This window comes from Polistes dominula, unplaced genomic scaffold, assembly GCF_049000335.1.
Source record: "Polistes dominula isolate Pdom_NZ unplaced genomic scaffold, Pdom_raw_medaka contig_31, whole genome shotgun sequence".
NCBI classification, from domain to species: Eukaryota; Metazoa; Arthropoda; class Insecta; order Hymenoptera; family Vespidae; genus Polistes; species Polistes dominula.
Genome location: NW_028300925.1, coordinates 3,130,584 through 3,150,681, shown reverse-complemented (window position 1 = coordinate 3,150,681; position 20,098 = coordinate 3,130,584). Strand labels below are relative to the sequence as shown.

The following is a 20,098-nucleotide window of genomic DNA, read 5'->3' as shown; positions in this document are numbered from 1 at the left end:
AATATTTGATAAAGTGGATTGATCTATTAAAACAAATGATAACATAACAGGTACTCATATATTTATTTTGTTATATATAACAATATTTAATAAATTACATTTGAAATTGTCATTATTATAAGTTCAATTTGAATTATTAGATGATTTGGAAAATCATTTCGTTTTTTGTTGACGCAATAATGCCATTAGTTGATGCAAATCGACAAATAGTAACACGTGAGATCGATGAGAGTTTAAATTTATCAAATTCAACTATTTATGATCACTTGAAAGGTTGAGGTTTTTAACCTCGAAATAAAAATTATCTTCATTTTTACAAAATAACAACGAAAACGACTTTCCGAACCACCTCTAATATTTTTAACATTATTTGTCATATGTTACTTTTTTACAGTTTTTATATCAAACAAAATGATTTCTATTTGAATAAAAGAAGCGACATCAAAGATAGAATGGTAAGAAAAACGATGTTTAAATTTGAACTTCCTGAATTGCCATTTGAATTATTCGTGTTCGGTCTTCTCTGGTTAAATAAATCTTCTAATATCGATTCTAATTGTGATGGCAATCGTTGATTTGTAAATATTATTTTTTGTGCAATTTCTGTAGCTTCTAACAATGCAGCAGAGATTGGTGCAAGAGCTTTCTCGTTATTTTGCTTAAAGAATTCAAACTGAAATAAAGAAAAATTTATATTTTAAACCCGTATCATAAATGAAACAAAAAAAAAATATATATATATATATGTGTGTGTGTGTGTGTGTGTATTAATAAAATACCTTATCAAGTGTTTGTGTATCAGGAATACGTATTATAATTTGATAAAATAATGCGCCAACTTGATTCCAATTGCCCATCCTAAAAAAATACACAATAAATGAGTTTTAAGATGAATCATATTATAATAATCGATAACTTACCAATTATAAATCTGTTGATAATGAGTGGTTAGATATTGATAACATTTTTTCCATCCTTTATCGCTAGATTTGTATATGGATGCAAAAGCTCTTGGAATATCTTCTTTTCGTACGTATCCTAATCCATTAAGATTGAAGATGTGTTCAAGATATCTAATCAGATATAAATAACAATGATATTATCAAAATCCTTTCCCTAATAATATAATGTTATTAATTCGAACTGTAAAAATAATGTAATTAAAAACTTACATATTTAAACTATAATCATTTTCTGTACATCCTAAAGCATCTAAGTAAATAAGTTGTTCAGAATGTAATTTTATTTCTGTATATTCTGTCCATAATCTTATCCAATCAGTTTCATACCGATGTTTTATGGTTGTACAAAGGACTGCAGGTTTGGCATTCCGTGAAATTCTGTATAAATGTATTTATATGTTAAAACATTGTTTTATCTATTATAGATTTTTCTTGAAAAATATTAAATGAAAAACAAAAAAAAAAGAAAATGATTATACGTACGTTTTGAAATGCAAAGCATTCCTGAATATATTTATCGATTCGTTGATACAAGCTTTACCACCAAATTTGCAATTTAATTTAAGTATTAATTCTCTGTTTAATTGATTTTCTTTACCACGTTTTTCCATTGTATCAAAATCATCATTAGTGTCATTAAATCCAAGTCTTTGAACGTGCTCATTCGTTAAATACAACACGTATTTCTGAAGACGCTCGGTATTTTCAGAATGTCTTACTTGTTCCCAGAGATAGTTGATACCACGTTCGAATGCCTTCCAAGGTAAATGTTCAGTTTCTTGACGCAAATAAAGTGCCAATTTGAGAGCCTTAGAATATGTATTTCTAGATCGAGCCAAATTGAATGCATCATCGATAATTTGTGCACGATTTATCACGTGAATCATTCTATAGTTGGCACTATTTAAAACATTTATTAATCTTATCATTAAATTATTATCATATTCCACTCTATAATATCCAACTTGTTGTACATTTAATACAATCCATTGATTTTTCAAATCATATTCAAATGTCTTTTCAGTTCTGCTTAACCAAAATTGTGGCTTGGTATTATCAAAATCTGGATTATTCTCTGTAGCTATGGAAATGGGTATGTGGAAGTGAGAAGGTCCATAATATGTGTAATACAAGAATCGTTCCTAAAATGAAAAAATGTTTAAATGGATTTGTTTATTTAAAAATTATAGTTCTTATTATTAATATTAATGAGTTTTCATCGTACCTGAGTAATCCTAATTTCTCCTGGTTTAGAGTAATAGATAGATACGACGGGATAACCAGGTTTATCAACCCATTCACTCATCGTTGTTTCTAAAGAAACATTCCTTTGTATATAACCATCTAAAGCATCCCAAAGTTTATTTGGATTAACTGTTCCATATTTATATTGATTAAGATATCTCCTAATGGTATAATAAAAGTTGTTTTCTCCAGCGAGCGTATGAAGCATGCGAATAATACTAGCACCTGTACATAGTACATAGAAATAATTAAGTAAAGTTTGAAATACAATCAATAATTTTATCTTGATACCTTTACCTTTTTTATAGGAGATTACATCAAATGGTTTTCTTAAATCTTTAGGATGCGAAACAGGATAATTCAATGGATGAGAGTATATGAAACCATCGATATCAAAAGCATCGTGCATATCATTAACCATAAAATGATTTATAAATTCAGTCTCATCTACTGCCTGTTTAGAATATATCAAATAATATGAAATATAATTAAATATTTATTTAAATATCATTATAAATTAAGAATAGATTATACTTCTAGGAGCAACCATTGAAGATATTGGGCAAATCCTTCGTTCAACCAAGTATAACTCCACCATTCGCAAGTAACCAGATTTCCAAAATATCTATGAGACATTTCGTGTGATATTGTTGTCAATATGGAATATCTTTGCGATGAAGGTGCAATATTTTTATCATAGAATAGTTGAGATTCCCTAAATAAAAAAAAATCAATTAATGCTAGTGTCTCAAATAAATATGATTTTAATTGTAAATAATAAAATGTTTATACCTAAAAGTAAAAAGACCCCAATGTTCCATCGCCCCTATTGGAAAGTTTGGCAATCCGATAAAATCTAATTTTTCTAATTCATCCATTTGTATAAATTTTTGATTAATACTTTTATAATATTTATAAGCAGCATACTGTGCTTCATCACCATAATCAATGGCATCTCTTCTTCCCCAAATATTGAATTTTTCTTTATCGTTATTAATTGGCAGGAAACTACCAACAACGAATGACACTAAATACGTAGACATATTGAAACTTTCCTTGTAAATATCCCACGTGTAATCCGTGCTAAACATAATAATTTATGTTAAATCAATTTTCTGATTAGTAAGATAGATAAGTTTCATTTTGAAATACTAACTCGTTAGGATATGATCTTTCAAGAGGCATATTACTTAAACTTTTATAAAACTTGAATCGTAAGATATGAATTTTAAACTTGGCCTTGAAAGATGGTTCGTCAAAGCATGGAAATGCCATTCTGGCATAATTTGGTTGGAAATAAGTGGCATAATAAGTGCTAAAAAAAAAATAAAAATGACATTAAAATTGAAGTCCAGATGTTTGTTACAACACTAAATCTAATCTTAAGATTTGATAAAAAAAATTTCATAATTTTATACATACTAATATTTGTAGCGTTCGAATTTAGCACTATACAATCCTTTCATTTCTTTATTATTGATTTTGATATTTTCAAAATCTATTGCCACGGTTATTTTTGGTACTTCGATATAATTAGAAAGATAAATGATCAGCTGTTGATTTTTTTCGTTTAATTGATAACCAAGAATGTTGAAATATTTCCGATCATCGTCAATATTTCCAATAGGAGTTTCATAAACCATTATCGTTGGTAGAATATCGAGTTCATAAGAATTAAGAATTATTTTGTATGTTGGTTTATCGACTCGAATATTTATTTCAACGGATCCTTGAGGTAATTCATTGTTTTTTATGATTATCGAGAGATTGTAATTAAGTGGATAAAGTGTTGTAGGTAAACGATCATTATTTAAAGGATAAGACTTTTCCAACCAATATGATATCTTTGGTATATTTTTTTTATACCAATTAAGTTCGTAAAGTATAAGATCGTTATATGATTGTAAAGTATTATTTAACGTTGGAACTTTGCTCACGATATAATTCGTCAAATATTTATACTGCAATATAATAATATATTAATTTATTTTTTTTTTGTAATTTTATTAAAAATTATAATATATATATATATATATATATATATATATATATATATATATATATATATATATTATGTACCTGTTCATAAAGCTCTTCTGTTGATATTCTTTCTGCGAGTCCTCCCATAATACTTTGTATTGCAGATTCATCTTCATAACTGTAATATATATATAATTTAATTTTTAATATTATGTATATTCATATTTTAAACAAAAAAAAAAATATATTTGAGCAATAAGGAAATATTTTTAAAAAGAGAAATTTAATTTAATATAACATACTATTGATAAACATTTTCAAACGCCATCGTCAAATATCTCAGAACAGTTTTTACACCAATTTGGGAGCTCTCGTAAACTGAAGCAAAAACCCCAATACTGTCTCCATATCTTATATCGGAATTTTTCGTTAACGCTCTATTTAACAACCTATGAATAAAAAAATACACATCGTTTGTATCAATTGTTGACAAAAATAATGTAATCATAATATAATCATAATTATTTTACGTGTTAATAAGAAGGGTATGTTCTGTACAACCCAATGCCTTAAGAATTACACGTTTTTCTGATGTGACAGTAGAATTTACATATTTTTCCCAAAAGGCGTTAAAATAATAATGATTTTTAACCTGTTCACAATATTTACCAGGTCTATCATTCGGTGATATCCTAAATAATTAACATAATGATTATTAATTACAATAATTATAGAATGATTATTAATAATCTACTCACTTCATTTGAATGCAATGTATGCTTCCATATTTACAGGCCCATTTGTGTAAGTCCATAAGTAAAAGATCAGATAAATGAGACTCATCAGTTAATGATTTTTCAACTACCGAATTGATGAGTTTTAGAACGTGATACTGAAAATGACGAGAATAACAATTAGAAATTACGAAAGTTATCAAAATAAAAAGTAACATGAAAATTACCTTCAATGATTGGAAAATTTCTTTTCCTTCCAATTTATTATGCAAGTATGTTAAACCATTGAAAAATGCACGCCAAGGTAAATAATCATTTTCGTATTTCAAATATTCCGTAGCTGAGAATAGTAAATCGTAATCAACGTATCCGGCTCTAGCAAGATTCATGAGATCGTCTATTAACGCGGCACGATTCACCTTGTGTATCTTATGAAACTTTTGTTGATTCAAAGCATCAATGATACGCTTCCAATTAGCAAGATCATAATTAACACGATAATAACCTACAATGTAATATTTATCTTAATATATATATAAATTACGTGTCACGTTGTTTGTTCGCAATGGACTACTAAACTACTGAACCGATTTTAATAAAATTTTTCACACTGTGTGCAGTTTCATTCAACTTGAAAGATACGATAGTTTATATTTCAATTTATAATCGCAATATTATTTTATTAATCGCGAATTATTTGTTTATTAGAAAAAGAGTCATGATTATCTCTGTTAGTTCGATAAGATTCTAACAGATGACGGTATAAGGTAATTCGTGTGTATCGGACTGATTGTGAGTCACAGCAACTCTCTTTGCCAAGAATCTCTCTTTAAAATGTGATCATACTTACCAGCTTGTTGTATGTTGAAAATTTTCCAACCATCGCTATTGTCCGTCATTATTTGCATTTCATTCTGATTTAACCAAAATTGTGGTTTCGTATTGTCAAAATTAGGATTTTTTTCTGACGTCCATGTGATCGGTATTTCCCAAATATTTTTAACAGATTCACCTTCTTCCTTTCTTAAGAAAAATCGTTCTTGTGATAGAGTTGCCGTACCATTTGAATCGATTGTAACATTGACAACAGGATATCCAGCCTGAGTTGTCCATGAATTTAAAAATTTTCTTACACCATTTGCAGACTTTTTGTCAGTTAATTGATTAGAGATAGCTTTGTAAAGATCTTCCGGAGTTGCTACGTTGTACTTTCTAAATAATTCAAATTCTTTATAAGATGATAATTATATTAATAATAATCGTAATAAGTGCAATAAATATCTACCGTTCTTCTAAGTAATTTTGCAATGCAGCGTAAAAAACATCACTGCCATAAGTCTTTTCGATCATTCTTATAACACTTCCAGCCTTGGCATAAGTTATTTTATCAAAAATGTCTACTATTTCTGTAGGAGTTGAAACATCATAAGACATAGGATGGCTAGACGTTAAAGCATCTTTTTTAAATGCAGTATGAAGTTCATTTACCACGAATTGCCATTCTAATTCCCATTCAGGTTTTATCTAAAATTTATAATCATAATAATAAAGAAATAATATAATTGAAAAATGATGATAATTGATACGTGTATATGTATTTTGAATTTACATACGTAAGATGTACCGAAGTATTCAAAATATGTTGCAAAACCTTCGTTCAACCAAGCATATTTCCACCATGATGGAGTAACTAAATTTCCGAACCATTGATGAGCAATTTCATGAGATATTATATTAGTTCCAGTTTGAATATCACGAATATTCGTTTCGTTAGATTGTAAAAGTAAATAGTGTTCTCTGAATGTGAGAAGACCCCAATTTTCCATAGCACCGAATGATAAATCTGGTATTGCTATCATGTCGAGTTTGTTCAATGTGTAATTGTGTTTCAATAATTTTTCATAAGTTTTAACAAGAGGTTCCATCAAAGAGAGAGAATAAGATGTTTCATTAAATGAATTAGGTCTAAACCATATTGTATAAGTTTTGTCACTTTCATGATATTCGTAATTGAAATCGGAAACCACTAATGCCAATAAATACGTTGACATCAATTCCGTATCTTCAAAACGATACAATATTTTAGTAGTTTTATGATTTCTAAAAATGTCATCAATCATATTTTAAATAATCCTATGAACAATAAATTCGTTATAATAATTAATTATAAAAAATATTTTTTACATTAACTTCTTGATCTCTTTCGGATCGGTATTACTAATAGCATGATAACCATCTGGTACTAAAACTTCCACAGCAAAGATAGCTTTCATTTCTGGCTCGTCAAAACATGGAAACATTTTTCTGGCTCCTACTGGTTCCATTTGAGTAGTTGCTAACCATCTATTCAAAAATAAAATGTTAACCCTTAAAGTGCACACTTGGAAAAAGTTAGTTAAAGTATAGTGTGGGTGTTTGACACCCCAACGTGTTTGAACGCGTCGTCTCCTGAAGCCGCTATTTAATATTTAGATCTCGCAATTCTTTTCAAAGTAATTTCATACATCTTTTTTAAAATAGAATAGGTTTTATACCCATCTGAATGAACACTAGATGGCACTAGACAAATAACCCATTTGTTCGAATTCAGTACCGTTTTCGAGAAATCAAACATTTGCTGGGATGTCAAACACCCCATGTGCACGCACTTTAAGGGTTAATACACGTTGAAATAATTATAAATATTAATGATTTGTAATATAACATTAAACCTTTTATTTCCATCACTGTCGATGTAATAACTTTTGTAAAATCCTTCCATTGCATTATTCAGATTACCAGTGTATCGGAAAATAATATTCACTTCTGTTTTCTCATTTAATTCATTCTCCAGTTTGATCACGTAAAAATCATAATCACTTTCATAATTATCAGTAATATTAACTTTTTCATTATTGACTATGACATTAACGCTATGTATGGTAATATTGGATGCGTGTAGAACAATTTCATTAGTTTTTTTAACAACCGTAGCTACAATTTGAACGTTACCATTGAAAGTGAAATTATCTAGATTGAGAAAAGGTTCCAAACTGAGTATATATTTCTCTGGAATGATATTTTTCGGTAAACGATACTCATTGATAATTGGATTATCTGTAAAAAGAAATGTTGCAAAAAATAAGTAGCAATCTTTGATGAAATATTTCATGAATTATATATTATCAGATATTTTACCAGATTCATGATTGTTATCATTTATCCATGAGATAATATGATCAACATTATTCTTGTACCAATTCAATTCGTATTTGGCTAATTCCAAAGAGTTGGTCAATGATTTATTTATTTTAGAAAATTCTGTATGTTTATTAATCAATTTTTCGAATTTGTTTATTAATTCATCCGTAGAAAGATATCGAGATAGTCCTGAAAGTATACTTGCAATCGTATCGTAACTACCATAACTGAAAAATGATAAATAATCATTTTAATATTATCATACACAACGTATTTTTTTTTTATATAATTATAATTATATTGAAGTATTTACTATTGTGCCATTAAATCGTGATTTTTATCAACAAAATCGAGAACAGTATTAATTCCGATAATGCTTGAACTGTAAACAGCTGAATATACACTGGTACTGTCTTGTTTGCGAATTCTAAATACTTCGTAAGGTGTAATGGCATATCGAAGATATCTAAAATGTAAAGAAATTTTGAAGAAAGTGATTTGCAACGAACAATGAATCAAAATTATCTTCTATCTATCTCACTGTTCTAAGATATCGACATCTTTGCTGCAACCAAGAGCATTTAATACAACCACTTGTTCAGATACAACTTTAGATGTTTTGTAATGATTCCATAAATTTTCCCAATCCTCCGAATCACCATGAAGTATTCCCATACAATATGCTGCCGATCGTTGATTCGGTTCTATTCGATTACTACGAAAGAAAAAAATATATTTCGAATAATTGGGTCTATAATAATCATAGATAAAATGATATCGATTAAAATCTTACTTAGAAGTCGCGTTAATCCAATTTTGGAAAAATTCCAATGAATTAGAAACGCATTGTTCGTGATCAAATTTACATGCTAGATCGTTAAGTTCTCGTCGTAATTGTACAGTTAATCTATCGTCATTTTTTCGATCAACATAACCGAGTTCTTGATAAATATTTTCGATAAGTGATAAAACGTGTTTCTAAAAAAAGAAAATTATTTTCAAAGACATATGAGTATGTTCGTATGGTCCTATTAACAATCTTTTTTGTTTTATTTTTTTTAACAAATTAACCTTGTACAAAATGTAATTAGTTTCATCGCCAGAAAATCGTTGAGTGAGATAATCAAGTCCTCTGAATGCAGCTTTGAATGGTAAATAATTTTTCTCTTGTCGAAGATATTGTAAACCATCTAAAGCAACTTGATAATCTAATAATCCAGCTCTAGCAAGATTTAACAAATCATCTATGATACCTGCTCGATTGTATTCGTGTATTTTTGTAAAGTTATTACTATTTAGTGTATCAATAATTCGATACCAAGAAGCATTGTCATAATTGACACGATAAAAGCCTGAAATCAATGAATCGATTCAATTTCTATTGTTCCACGATAGATGAATAGATGAATAATGAATAGATGAAAATAGATAGATAGATAAATTTTACTTACCAGTTTGTTGTACATTGAACACTACCCAATCCGGATCAGAAACATCGATAGGAATCGTCTCTTTTTCATCTTTCATCCAATGTTTAACTTCGGTTGATTCGAAATTCGTTTGCTTTTTCGTAGTACAAGTAATCGGTATCCACCAATTTTTATTTACAGACGTAGATTTGAGATTTCTTAAGAGAAAACGTTTTTGTTGTAACGTTGCTTTACCTTTTTCAATGGTCACTGATAATACAGGAAATCCTGGCTCCTTCGTCCAATTGTTCATAATAGTTTCGATAACAATATTTGAAGAATCAACGATATTTTGAAAAGCTAACCATAAGTTTTCAGGTTTGACGACGCCCCTAGTTTTACTGAAAGAAAATTCATCGAATGTAATGAAATTTTTATAATTATTTTGTACTTGTTGTTATTTTTGTTTATCTTTACCTTTCACGAACATATAATCGTAAAGCTTCATGAAATTTATTAATACCAATAAAATGGCTTAACATACGAATGACACTAGCACCTTTGGCATATGTTATAGAATCTGCAATTCCAGCAATTTGAGATCGATTGTTAACTATTCTTGTCATCGATTGTGAATCTTCAATCCCATCAACACCCAAAGCAGCTTGATGTTGTTCCACTAAGAATTGTCCTTCCATACTCCAAGTATTTTCAATCTATCGATGATTTTCATAAGTAAATCAAATGAAATTACAAAACAAACAAAAAATGAAATCTATTTGATCATCATTACCTTTGCTGTACCAAAATATTGAAAATATCTGGCAAAACCTTCGCTCAACCATAAATAACTCCACCAGGATGGTGTAAGTAAATTACCGAACCACATGTGAGTGATTTCGTGTATAATAACAGAAGCTACATTTTGTTGTGCAACTACTGAACATTCTTTTTCATCATAAAGCATTCGTGATTCTCTATAAGTAATCAAACCCCAATTTTCCATAGCACCAGCGGAAAAATCAGGTATTGCAACCATGTCCATCTTTGGCAATTCATATGGTTGATCGAACAACTTTTGTAAATAGTTCAATGCACTTGTACCAATTTTCAAAGCATAACGTGTTTGATCGAGCATATCTGGTCTTGCCCAAACTGTCAAAATTTCTGAACTATTTTTCGCAAAATCGAATATGGCAAATGCTACAAGATACGTCGACATAGGAACGGTCGTTTTAAAATTGTCCTTAAACAAATCTGATGAACTAGAAATAACACGATATATTTTCTCGTTACGAATGATTTAATAGAAAAATCATTAAAACATTTAAAAAAAAAAATTTATGAAGCTTATTTCTTACATTTTTTGGGTATTTTCCAAAGGCATATTACTAATACTAGTAAATTCTTTGTATCGTGTCAAACTTATTTTAAATGTTGCTTTGTAACCAGGTTCGTCGAAGCATGGGAAAGCATGTCTCGCGTGTGTCGTTTCAAATTGAGTTGCTGCCAACCATCTATATAAACAATGTTTATTCTTTTTAAAAACAAAAAAAACATAAAAGAAGTTTTATTTAGCTTATATAATGAACAAATAAATTACTTACTTAACCATGTTGTCATCAGTTATATAAGAACTCTTGTAAAATCCTATCATATCATTTCTAAGATAACTATCATAGGTGAATGTTAATACTATTTGATTTCCTTTATTAAGAGTTTTCTTTAATAAAATACTATATTTTTCAGTTTCATTATCATAATTCGTATCTACAATTTCCAATTTGACATTTTCCGCACTAACCGACGAGATTACATTGAATATACTTCCATAATGAAGGACAATTAATTTTGTTGGTTCATCTACTGTAACATTGATTTTGACTTCACCTCGAAACGAAAAATCACCAATTAACTTTGGAAATAGATTAATTTCGTAGGAAGTTGGATGCATAGAATTTGGCAGTCGATAATCTTTCGAAACGAGTTGGTCATCATACGTTTGGGATTCGTCTAAACCTATTAAAAATTAAATTTTATATAATAGAGTGTTTTTTTTTTATATTTGACGTATCAAACTTTTAGAAATTACGATAAAGAATATTAAGCATCAATTTTTTTCGATAAGGGGAACCACATGATTCAAAATAATATATCTTACAATTAGTTCAAAGTTATCGATCAAAATCTGTCAAATAATTAAGTTCGTATAAAAATATATTATCTTTTGCATTGTATTATAACAAGATAAGATGAATACGTTTATAGCATGATCCAAATGGCATGATAACGTGGCAGAAAATTCTAACGTCCCTAAAAATGTTCTGATAAGGTTGCAGACTGCAAAAATTCTTCCTAGGATTTTCATTCAAGTGTCTCATACACCTTTTTTTTTATCCTTCATAATCTTATAGACAAAAAAAAAGACGATAAATCTTCCAAATCATGGGTTCCGGTTATTTGCATTTGATCCTAATGCTTTTAATGCTTTTCTTCATCGTCCCGAAAAATTTGATACGTTATCACAGAATTAACCTATATATATATATATATATATATATATATATATATATATATATATATATATTTATTTAAAGGTTTTTCGTATCTTTTTGTTATAAAAATGTCTTACCTTCTAAAATATCCTTCGTATATCCACTGTTTAAAATAATTGCGATGCTTGCAATAAAAAATAACGTTCGATGAATATCCATCGTGTTGATTCTAACCAATTTCGTTACTAAGAAATGATACAAAATGAATAATAAAATTGTCATGCATATATGTTGATAATACGAGATTAAGCTTATCAGTAATGGAAATAAAATGTAAAAATAAAAATGTCCAAAGTTATTATTTTATTCTATACGTACCCTGATGGATAAAGTTTTTAATTGCATCGGAATTATCTTCATACGTTACAATAGTATTATTTATTCACTTCATTTGTTTGTATAATTATACGTAACACTATGATTCATTATTAAAAAAGAGTATTAAACACCTGTGTGTGTGTGTGTGTGTATGTATGTATGTATTCGGCAGGAGAAAAATGAAACGTCGTTCTTACACTGCTTATGTTTCTACTTCAATCCTACCAAGTAATATAATATATTTTATACTTAATCAGAAAAATACAATCTTCTATGTTATCTTATCACCTACTCCAATATTAATGTTATCATTTTTTTTTCAATATACTATTATCGATTTCGAGGAACGTGCAAAAATTTATACATTTGATATATAAGTGTAACACACATTTTTTTATTTCTTACACTTTCTACGCGCTTAAACTTTATTTATATAATATTGTATATAGGAACGATCGATGATAACACTTTTATATATATATAAATAAAAATTTCAATTTTTCTTAAAGATAATTAAATACAATATTTTTTTTTGCAAATATATATCTAAAGATAAGACTTTCAACTATCTGATACAGTTTATTAATTAAAGGCGTTTTACTTTCATTTTCATCAAATATTTGTTCTTTGCAATATATAATCTGATATAATTTATTTTTAATTGATAAATAGTTTCACGAAGATTCGATTTAAGTAGATAACTAATGGAAATATTAGGTCGAGTCATAAATAACTTCCGTTTTTTATGAGACAAAGAATGGCGTTTCTGCGACTGATAAGTGCAAGACACCTTTCATGAAGTTTTTTTTTGCACTCTTTGCAATTGTTCAACATATCTAATTGAATTTTGCTCCAATATTACCTTTAAAAGGTTCGTCAAAGTCGGAAATACATCCTACACTCAGTTCATCTTTTAAGATCATATCTCCAGAGCGGAATTTGACAAACCAATTTCGGACTGCCCTATCAGTTATCAGTCCTGCACTGTATACGCTGTATATTTTTTCAGCTGCCACTTTAGTGCTATTGCCTTGTTTCAATTCTTAAAGCATTACATGTCGAATATGCACTTTTTACTATCCAATTTCAGTGGTTAAGAAAAACGGTGAAATGTAACATTGACTATATAAAGAAACATGTGTGCAAATCACACGTGTTAGAAGTGAAATCTTCAAAAACTAAGTTACGAGAGAATGAGACGAATACAAAATATTTGGTGTAGGATAATTGTATTCTCTTCTTATTTAGTATCGCGGCCGTTTCATCGTCTCCCACCGCTCCGTTACACAGCCGCCTACCGCTCCGTTGCATAGCCGCCTACCGCTCCGTTACATTTTTCCAAATCACACCTATTCTAAAGAAGTTTTTACTTCAAAAAGTTGACAGAAGACTAACTGAATCCTCATCTATACAGTGATATTGAAAATCTGTTTGTTTCGGTGACTAATAGTAGGTAAATACGAAAAATAGTTTCTACATAACCGCGTCAGAAGTAACTGACGAGAGAAGAATGACTCGACCTAATAACTCGAACGAATTATTTCAAACGATTTATCAATAAATATTATTATTGTAACATTTTGCATTTGTAGATCTTTATAAATTTGTAGTTTATGTCAATATTATATCATACTTGTTAGTTGTTAATCAAATAATATCTATAAGTGAATTATAGGACTTTTAAGAAACAAAACAATGTAGAATTGTAATATTTGGACTTTGACTTTATATCTTATCGTTCAATCGCTTTCGATAAATTTGATCATCCATATATGTTACTTAAGCATTTCCGGTACTTTTAATATTTTTTTTTGCATCCTTTATGTACCTAGCTATTCGTTAGAATGAGAAATATTGATCGATTAATAAATAAAAGATAACGACAGAGTATCAAAGTTATAAAACAATGAGAACTTTTATCATTTTATTTCTTTGTTACATCCGTTAAATGCAAGTTCTCAAATTGTTCATCGATACTTTTTAAACAATTTTGCATTTTAATCCATCTAAGAACTTTTGACAGATGTTTCTTCGCTTTTTTCAAATTCTTTTCTACATCTTTTGTACTTTGTTTCAATCCATTTGCTTTCATAAAATGTTTAACCTGTATTAAAATATATACATATAATAATAATAAAATACAGACACACACAAATTAGTTTCATTTAAAATGACAATTGCAATAGTCTTGGAATACTGAACCTTATGAAATTGATCCCATGAAGTAATCTCATCAATTACTGTCTCAATAATTTCATGTGAATCTTCAATTCTATAAAATATCAAATAGAAAACTTAACATAGAATTGTATAAATGATTTCGTGAATTATCAACAACATTTTAAATTACCTCGAATTTATTTTTTCCCAATTATTTATGATAAAATCAATGGTGACGTTTACATTTTCAACACTAGTGTACATTAAACGACGATAAACGTCTACTCGATGATCCTTTAAAATTGGCGAATCATTTGTTAATGTTAAATTTAATAATTGCTCAACTAAAATTGGATTTTCTACACCAGTTAAATTGTTTAAGTTTATAAAACTTGGATCACATTTATAAATTTGGAGACATTTATTAAATAATATTTCATTGGCTTCTTTCATACCGGTGTTAAATACCCATGGTTTCAAATTGGTAGGTATACTGAAAGAAATATTATAAATATATGTTAATATATATAAATTGCATGTCACTTTGTTTGTCCACAATCGACTCCCAAAATACTGAACCGATTTTAATCAAATTTTGCACACTGTGTGCAGTTTCATCCAACTTGGAAGATAGGATAGTTTATATCTCAATTTATACTCCTAATATTATTTGTTTATTAACCAAGAGTCATGATTATCTCTGTTAGTTTGATAAGATTCTAACAGATGGCAGTATAAGGTAATTCGTGTGTATCGGACTGATTGTGAGCTACAGGGGCACCCTTAATTATCCATAGTTTAAAATTATAAACAATACTTACGGATTTGAATGAGGATTCTTTAAATGTTTTATCAATTTGGCATTAGCTATTTTTTTACATTCCAAATGACCAAGTTTACTGGCCAATTCAAGTACTTCAATTCTTTTTAATTTCGTTAAATGATCATCGTATGGTGTTTCATCGTAACCAACATTTTGTAATAAACCATCGATCAATCGTAAAACGTAAGACTACGAATGAAAATAAAATAAAATGTTAATATTACGTGTACAGTACGTTTTGCAAAATGTATGACTCGTTTAATTTATTGTATTATTGTACCTTAAAGAAGGCACTACTTTCTGGAAATTTAAAATAATCTTGAAACGTGTCAAATACTTTGAACGCTGAATACCATGGTATATAATCGGTTTCACGCCATAGATAATTCATTATTTCCAAAAATACAATTGGATTTAAACGTTTCGTACGAACCATATAACTCGAGTCATCAATAATTTGTGCACGATTCAATGGATGAATATTCGTATAATTTTCCGTATTTAAATATTCAGCAATTTTATTCCAATTATCTTCGTCATAATTGACACGATAATAACCTATTGTTAAAAATCGATTGTCACGATAAAATTCAACCTTACCTATGTACAAATTTTTTTGTCGTATTTTATTGAATAATTTTTATTTTTTTAATTTTTTTTGTTGCTCGTACCAGTTTGTTGCACATTAAATACGAACCAATCGTTCGGGTCGATGTTATCGATCGTCAAATTTTCATCTTGTGGTTTTAACCAATGTGTTGGTAAAGTTGAGGAAAAGTTAACTTCACTTTTACTTGTATAATTAATAGGTATCCACCATTTTACATCATCATCTTTGTCATCATCATCATAGTCGTCGTCGTCGTCGTCACTTTCCTCATCTTTCTCATGATCGATATCAGATAGTTTAAAACGTTTTTGCGTTACAATTATCATACCAGTATTAAGATCACGTTTAGCTGTTACTAAAGGATATCCTTTTTGATTTAACCAAGTATCCATTATTTCTTTGATATTGAATTTTTCTAAATTCATCATATCTTCGAATATTTTCCACAATTGATCAGGCATCGATGTTTCGTATTGACTAAAACAATAAAACATTTATGTATAAATCGTGAAATAAATTGTTTATTCAAGAATACATTTGAAAAGTATATAATACTAACAATGTTTTAAGATACTTTAATATTCCTTTATGAAAGATTGGTTCAGAAAGACAATGTGATAACATACGTAAGATGCATGATCCTGTAACATATTTGATTGTAAGATAAAATATAATAATAATAAGATTATTTTGATATTATTTTGAAATTATATTAATTATACCTTTATGACAGATAATAGCGGGAACACCTAAATAAGGTTCTTGACAGATACCTTTGTATGGTTTATGTCGTATAAATGAACAATTATCCCTGTAAAGTGTTATTGTTTGTTGAACGACCACCACAAACATTTCTAATACTCTCCATTCTGGATATGCCTTAATAATAAATAATTGTAATATAAATTGAATTAATTTAACAAGGAAGGAGATATATTATTTGATAAATATATCTTTACCTGATTAATAAAATAATATTTAAAATAATGTGCCAAAGATTCATTTAACCATAAATAATTCCACCAAGTTGGTCCGACTAAATTTTCAAACCATTGCTGAACCAAATTGTGTGCCACGAGTCTAGTTATCATTTCTAAATTATACGTATCCGTAGGATCTTCCACATATGTTATATCATCTTCACTGATTTGTTTAAAAATATTATATGATATATATATATATTTATTATTATTAACCCTTAAAGTGCACTGTGGGTGTTTGACACCCCAACGTGTTCAAATGCGTCTCCTGAAGCAGCCGCTATTTAATATTTAGACTTCGCAATTTTTTTCAAAGTAATTTGATACATCTTTTGTAAAATAGAATAAGTTATATACCCATCTGAATGAACACTAGATGGCACTAGACAAATAACCCATTTTTTTCGAATTCAGTACCGTTTTCAAGAGATCAACAATTTTTTTGGGGGGTCAAATCCCCTTTATGTGCACTTTAAGGGTTAATTAAGTAATGTTTAATAAAAAAAGATTACTCGTAAACGATGAGGCCCCAATTTTCTGTACATCTTTTCGAATGATTAGGAATCATAACGTGATCTATCTTTGGTATTAAATTAATAATACCTGTATAATGTTCAAGCTGTAGTTTTATATCTTCGGTAACTTCGTGAATAAGTTTGACAACGTTATGCCAATTTTGTCTACACCAAACGTTTATAGTACCATCTAAATTAGAAAATCGTTTACTATCGTTTGGTAATAAAACGATACCTAATAAATAAGTTGACATGATCGGTGTTTTTTCAAAATGTGTCCATAAATATCCTTTCTCGTCAATTGATGATTGTTCTTTGATCGGCATGTTGGATAAAGCAACGTATAATTTAGGATGTTTTATGGAAATGGTAAATGTTGCTTTCATATTGGGTTCATCGAAACATGGAAAGACACGACGTGCAAAGGTCGTTTTAAAATTTGTAACGACGTATCTACTAAAAAAAAAAAGATTTGATTTTGTTGTTATTAATTACAATAGGCAATAAGATTTTGGATTTTTGTTTGTTTTTTTTTTTTTTTAAATCTATTTCCATCGTTTTAAAATACTGTGATACAATGACTCAAGTTTTATTCGATAAGATATATAATAGATTAAATATATGTTATTTCTATGATGTATAAATGTTGTACGTACGTGCAGGTACCTTGTTTTTCGTCTGTATAAAATCTCCTGTTAAAACCATGAGAAGTATCTTCGAGTAAACCTTTAAACGTGAAATGTAACTTGTAACAATCTGGTTCAATGACATTTTGAAAACGTAATACAAACAATTCTTTTTCCTTGACATAAATTTGTTCGATAGGTTTGAAATGTTCATTTTTCGTATTAATCAACAACGTGGTTGTTTCGTTTATGATTATTTGATCGCAATGCAATGTAATATCGAAAGTTGATTTTCTAACAACGAGATCGATACATGTTTCACCGTCAAATTTTGAAAAGCTTAATGTCAACTTGATATTGTAATGAGTTGGTCGTACGCCATCCGGCAGACGATAATTAATTTTCTCCGGTTTGTATCGATCGGCATTCTGACTATTATCATCAATTTCAAACATCGTAGTTGTGTGACAGCTGTAAATAAGATAATGAAATTGCATATTGATGCTTTCGAGGATTTCATATTTAATTTGAATTCATTTTTGTTACAACAAAATAATGATTAGTGTCAATTTCTCAATTAATAATTTATCACATTTTACGACCTTGCTAGATTAGATTATCATTCGATCGTACGAATTAGAATTAACGATTATATCGAAGTGATGATTTATTTTCTCGATAATCGATGATCTAGGATATTTCGTCAAATTTACAAATATTATTGATGTTATCGCTTAAAAACTAATTAAATGTAAAGTATAGTTCTAAAAAAAAAAAACGTACTATACAAGTTTGTAGATAATAAAATAAGTCTCAAAATATCATGGTAACTATACATATATATATACTTAATAAAAATTACCTGATCTCGTGTATAATAAATTTGTTTGCAATTTTTATTTATCGCCGAAAGATTAATTGTTACTGATTGAATCGTTAAATGAATTTATTAAACAAATTATAGATAATAGTATCTCGAATAACAAGTAATACATAAAATAAAGTTTTCTATTATCATAAAATATTTATAATACTTCATTAAATAAAGATAAAGAAAGGTATAGACAGAGAGAGTGAGAGAGTTATTTCTAGATGATCGATAATAATTGCAGCATGTTTATTTTTACATAATGAGATAAAGCACTTATCATTATGAGTCACCTACACCTACCTTTTTTTCCTTGAACGTTTCTTTCACTTTTTATAATACGACGCACTAATACACCTCCCGAATAATTTATTTAATATTACAAACCTATTTTTTAATAGAAATAAAAAAAAAAGAAAATGTTCTTATTATAGAAAATAAACGGTAGATGATGTTGAAGAAGAAGAATAAGAAGAAGGTGAGGATTAAAAAGTTAGGAAACACACGCGATACGCGTCATCATCATAAAGTCAGTCTATTGAAATTTCTTCGTTCGATTCGCCATGACGGTTTATTATTATCACCAGTATTACGAAGTTTCACGAGAATTGTCGATTACTTACGATCGTTGAGTATGTTTCATTCATTTTTTTAAAAAAAGTGTTACACTCATTCACATATTTCTCATATTTCTTGAAGTAAAAACTTTTTTAAAATGGGAATGACTTAAAAACGGATGCGACGAAAAAGCGATAAGTGGCGATAAAAAAATTAAACAAACCCGATCAAACGAAATGAACAGCTACGTTAGTATAAAGAGAGAAATAGATAAACACAGATAAATTTAGTTTAAGAGAGATTGTGATAGAATACAGTATACAGTTATTTCCTGTTCTCGAACTCATCTTTATGCGGTGCCTTGGAATCCCCACTTCTGGTTACTAAACATTGTAAATGTGTGTGTTTGTATGCAATTGTATACTACGAAACGTATTAATTATAACATTAAAGTTTAATTTTTATTATTATTTATAAAAACATTACGCCTGTAGGAATGCAACCCACCAGACACACTTTGAATTTTCTGCCCGAAAGACAGGCAACCTGTAATACATACATGTATGAACAGTTTG

At 28.6% G+C, this 20,098-nt stretch overlaps 1 protein-coding gene across 1 annotated transcript; it reads right to left on the bottom strand.

Moving 5' to 3' along the window:
• Positions 1-44: 44 nt before the first annotated feature.
• Positions 45-19,546, bottom strand: LOC107070683 (uncharacterized). Its single transcript, XM_015329111.2, has 45 exons — positions 19,269-19,546; positions 18,128-18,568; positions 17,469-17,927; positions 16,936-17,119; positions 16,699-16,855; positions 16,536-16,617; positions 16,038-16,453; positions 15,647-15,924; positions 15,365-15,555; positions 14,734-15,036; positions 14,586-14,655; positions 14,323-14,487; positions 12,384-12,441; positions 12,143-12,250; positions 11,118-11,529; positions 10,872-11,027; positions 10,304-10,775; positions 9,988-10,226; positions 9,553-9,911; positions 9,173-9,453; positions 8,895-9,079; positions 8,643-8,816; positions 8,415-8,567; positions 8,099-8,328; positions 7,633-8,017; positions 7,106-7,264; positions 6,535-7,021; positions 6,207-6,445; positions 5,772-6,133; positions 5,149-5,426; positions 4,946-5,079; positions 4,718-4,879; positions 4,490-4,636; positions 4,287-4,365; positions 3,630-4,168; positions 3,364-3,522; positions 3,000-3,290; positions 2,742-2,922; positions 2,505-2,661; positions 2,188-2,432; positions 1,446-2,104; positions 1,173-1,340; positions 921-1,073; positions 780-858; positions 45-673 (listed from the first exon to the last, which is right to left on the bottom strand). Exons 2-45 carry the CDS (start codon positions 18,550-18,552, stop codon positions 419-421), a joined length of 10,875 nt encoding a protein of 3,624 aa, XP_015184597.2. The 5' UTR covers positions 18,553-18,568; positions 19,269-19,546; the 3' UTR covers positions 45-418.
• Positions 19,547-20,098: the final 552 nt, after the last annotated feature.

Bases quoted from the DNA above. Each gene is read 5' to 3' on its own strand.
- LOC107070683 (XM_015329111.2), bottom strand. From the start codon at position 18,552: ATGTTTGAAATTGATGATAATAGTCAGAATGCCGATCGATACAAACCG. The intron at 17,928-18,127 runs GTACGTACAACA...TTTTTTTTTTAG, and splicing joins GAAAAACAAGGTACCTGCAC to TAGATACGTCGTTACAAATT. The intron at 4,169-4,286 runs GTACATAATATA...ATTATATTGCAG, and splicing joins CAGAAGAGCTTTATGAACAG to TATAAATATTTGACGAATTA.